The following is a 4253-nucleotide window of genomic DNA, read 5'->3' on the forward strand; positions in this document are numbered from 1 at the left end:
ACGATATATTGCACAACTTTTCGAAACTTGTCCATCTTCGCTACCTAAGGATCAAGGTGTTGTATTCGTACCACTGCCATCTTTCACCAAGTTCTTTGCTTAGATTGTATCATTTAGAGGTGATTGATATACAAAGTATGAATTCTCGTCGTGTTAGTTCAACAAGAAATATGAGCAACCTTGTAAAATTGCGTCATTTTCTTGTCTCGGAAGACGAGCTTACACTTCATTCTGATATTCATGGGGTGGGAAAACTGAAATTCCTCCAGGAATTAAGGAAATTTACAGTGGGAAAGGAGAGTGAGGGTTTTGAGCTGCGTCAGCTCGGGCCATTGAAAGAGATAGGATTACTTGGCATTTATAATCTTGAAAATGTGCAAAAAAAAGAGGAAGCAAAAGAAGCAAAACTGTTACAGAAGAACTACTTAAGAGAACTCATATTAGAATGGGATGTCAAGCGATCCAATAAAGATTCTGTAAAAGAAGAAAATGTTCTTGCAAGTCTTATACCACATAGCAATCTTCAAAAGTTGTGCATTAGAGGGCATGGGGGCCCTAACTGCCCAGCATGGCTATGTGAGAATCTCTCGGTTAAATGTTTGAAATCTCTTTGTCTAGATGGCATATCCTGGAAAAACCTTCCACCTCTAGGAGAGATGTGGATGGCTAATGGGCTTGGAGGAGAGTATCAGGCTTGTAGTGTCTCATCTTCAATCTTTCTTAATTTGAAAAGTTTAGAATTAAGGAACATATCTAGTTTGAAAAAATGGGTGGGGAGTGGAACTTGTCCTTTATTTTCTCACTTGGAAGTGCTCGGAATTGTAGATTGCTCTGAACTCATCGAGTTGCCATTTTCACACCCTCCTACTTGCTGTCAAGCACAGCGGGAGGAGAAAATAAGCTGGTTTCCTAAACTACGGGAGCTTGGTATTGTAGACTGCCCGAAACTAGTGTCGTTCCCTCCTATCCCTTGGCGGACTAGTGCTCTTTGCTCTGCTTACATAGCAAGAGTTGGATCGTGTTTTGAAGAGCTGATTTACTCGAGACATGAATTGGAATTAAATCTGGAGATTGAGGGAAGAGGTGGCCAGGGTGATGTGTTCTGGAGTGGGTTGAATTTCTCTAATCTAACTGATCTAGAAGAGTTGTGTATGAAAAATATCCCTTTCCTTCCATTGGAACACCTCCGAGTGCTAACATCTCTGAAGAAGATCGAGATTAATGATGCAAGCAGTTTCTTGGTGCCCGTCGAAGGTGCCGATGATGGCATATACCGGTTTCCAGTTGAAGACCTAGAGATTACCGGGTGCGATGTTAGTGGGAAAGAATTGACAGTGCTGCTCTCTTTCCTTCCCAACCTCTCAAAATTGAGAATATCTAGCTGTGACAGTATAACTGGGTTGGATGTGGCGGAGGGTGCGGAAACTGTTTCTGAAGAGCAGCAGGAGCAAGAGACAAGAGTCGGGGAGGAGGAAATAATATCAGCAGCGGCAGCAGAAGGCCTGCTGCTCTTGCCTCCTCAGCTACAGGAGTTGGAGATCATATATTGCGCAAACATGATCTTGCGCTCCAATCCACTTCACGACAAGGACCAGAAATCAGAAGACCTGGAAGAAGGAAGTGGAGGGGGACTCCAGCGTCTCCGCTCCCTCCGTGTGTTGGATGTATCCTACTGCCCCAAGTTCCTCTCCTGCTATTCTTCCTCCTCTGCTTTCCCTTTCCCGACCTGCCTGCAACACCTCACCCTAAGTGGCGCGATCTACATGGAGACCCTGCAACCCCTCTCAAACCTCAGCTCTCTCACGGAGTGTCAGTTATTATTTGAATTGAGGGGTTTAGATGGTTTGTGGCCTCTCCTCAGCCACGGTCGACTCACAAAATTAGCAATCGATTCTTACTCCGGGTTCGTTTTCTTCTTTGCATCGGATCCCTCGATCCTTACTCCACTTTCCAGGAACCCTCTTTATTTGTGGACGGGGAGCAACACAGGATTCCTTGTTGCGCCCATCTGCAGCCTCCTCTCTTCCACCCTCACCAAATTGTACCTCAGTTTGGATCAGGAGATGGAGCGCTTTACAAAGGAGCAAGAGGAGGCCCTCCAGCTCCTCACCTCCCTCGAGGAGCTGGAATTTTCAGCCTTGAAAAACGAGCGGCACTACCTCTGGAAGGTGCAGTGCCTCCCTGCAGGGCTAGACAAGCTTATCAACATCAAGAGACTAACGATCAATCAGTGTTCATCCATCCGGTCGCTGCCCAGCCTTCCGAGCTCTCTGCAGGAATTAGTGATTTACGACTGTTATGCACTCCAGTCGCTGCCAAACAGCCTCCCGAGTTCTCTGGAAATATTGAACATCTACAGCTGTAAAGCCATCAAGTCGCTGCCAGAGAGCCTCCCGAGTTCTCTGAAAATACTGAAGATCTCCGGCTGTAGGGCCATCAAGTCGCTGCCCAAGGATGGCCTTCCAAGTTCAATGCTAGAGTTAGATGTCAGCTTTAACGCGAACAGTGAAGAGCTAAGAAGGGAGTGCTGCAAGCTAAAAGGAACCATTCCGATAGTCAAAGTCTGACCAATTAATCCAAGGTATGTAACGAGCTAACACTTCCCTTTCTGTATATATATTATATATACTCGTCTACTTATTCCCAGTTCGTTTCCCTGCCTTTTCGATTCCTAACTTCGTAAGCGTCAAATTAATTCTTATTTGTTTTGTTTGGTTAATCACACTTGTTTCCATCTTAATAGCTCACTTGTTTTACTTTACTGTGCAGGCTCCTTCGAATTCTATATTCTTCTCGCCTCTTAGAATACTCTCTCCATCGTCAATTTGACGTTCTCAATTTGTATCTTCCATCCTGCAGTACAAACAACTGGTTAGTACATGCATCCTATAAGTAATCAACCACTGCCATGATATTGTTTTGAAAACCTGGAGCAGCTTTTCCTTCACATGCTGATTTTTGATGGAAAATTCGTGCGTTCAACCAGTACGTACTGTGATTATTCTTTTCTGGCAGATTCATGTGCCATCAACTCATTATGATTACTGAGTATTATAATTCAGTCTGAACAAACAATTCACTATTTGAATCCATCCATAATTCCCACTATTGTTTCCCCAGTTCGGTTTATGTTATAAAAAAAAAACCACACATCAGTTCAGAAAAAAATAGTCTCGTTTGGTTTACCTCATTACTGTATAATCTGAAGTCTGAGCATTTTATTTACTATGCAGGAGTTGAACATTCTCTTAGCCTTGCAGAATCTACTCCATCCAGTAAAGTTGCACATAAGGTCTTCTGTGGTATCTCCGTCCCATAGATAAAATCCATAAATCTGGTAAGTGTGTGAAATGTAACAGTAGTCATTTTAAAATTCGTACCAGATTAAGAAATATAAAGGAAACGAGTGTGATCATCATCTAACATCATTTCGGAGATTCTCAGTTTTCAAATTAAGAAATATATGTATGATGCGTTAAACATTTGTCTTTCTTGTGCAGGTATTCTCATGCTCGTCCTGGTTGATTTCTAGATGAGTGTCATTTACATTTTAGTCGTCACTCATAGATACTTCCTAGTGCACTTGGCTTGTTCAATGTGAGAGTGAGATCACCACATAATGGTGGAACAAATGAGACTCGATGATTTATTACTAAAATAAAGGTTTGTACTTCTTTCATTTTGGTTTTAAATTGATGCCTATACAAGGTGCTCTTTAAGTTGATCCTAATTGTTTGCTTAATGATTTTTTCTGAATTATAGGAACTTTAAATGACCCTTCGTATCATCTCAGTGCTTGGGTGGAGCCAGTTCAGAACCCGGGTTATTTTTGTTCAGTTCAGTTCCAAACTGTCATACTCAACTGTGGTTCTTGGTTTCTTCGTAGATATGGCTTGTGCTTTCCAATAGGAACATTTCTGTTTTTCCAGGGAAGGTTAGTAAACCTCCGCTGAAATTCATGATCGCTTTAGCTATTGCGAGACTGTCTTCAATTGCAAGTGTCAAACTGTTATTGCCTCATGAAACCTAGGTTAGAGAACTTGCTGCATTCTTCAAAAGTTGCTAGTCTAGCTTTTGAGCACACTAATAACCTCGGTATTCATTGCCACGCTAAATTAAATAACATAAAGAGAGTGTTCAGTTGACACATATAGTCGTAAAGGTAGAGAACACCTGTTGTTAAGGGATAGATGAACATTGATTGAGCAAAAGGACTTGAGCTTCCAACTTTTTATTCGTCGAACCTCCTGAGT

At 42.3% G+C, this 4253-nt stretch overlaps 1 protein-coding gene and 1 long non-coding RNA gene across 2 annotated transcripts; both read left to right on the top strand.

Annotated features, from left to right (window-relative positions):
* Positions 1-5: 5 nt before the first annotated feature.
* LOC119347371 lies at positions 6-2579 on the top strand (the record flags this gene model as incomplete). The annotated part of the gene is made up of 1 exon (XM_037616154.1): positions 6-2579. A coding segment is annotated over one exon (2562 nt), but the record flags the coding sequence as incomplete, so codon positions are not given.
* Positions 2580-2772: 193 nt separating this feature from the next.
* Positions 2773-4213, top strand: LOC119347370. Its single transcript, XR_005168298.1, has 4 exons — positions 2773-2871; positions 3234-3337; positions 3501-3663; positions 3763-4213. It is a non-coding gene; the product is annotated as an uncharacterized LOC119347370 (long non-coding RNA).
* The last annotated feature ends 40 nt before the right edge of the window (positions 4214-4253 follow it).

This window comes from Triticum dicoccoides, unplaced genomic scaffold (assembly GCF_002162155.2).
Source record: "Triticum dicoccoides isolate Atlit2015 ecotype Zavitan unplaced genomic scaffold, WEW_v2.0 scaffold65522, whole genome shotgun sequence".
Taxonomy (NCBI): domain Eukaryota; kingdom Viridiplantae; phylum Streptophyta; class Magnoliopsida; order Poales; family Poaceae; genus Triticum; species Triticum dicoccoides.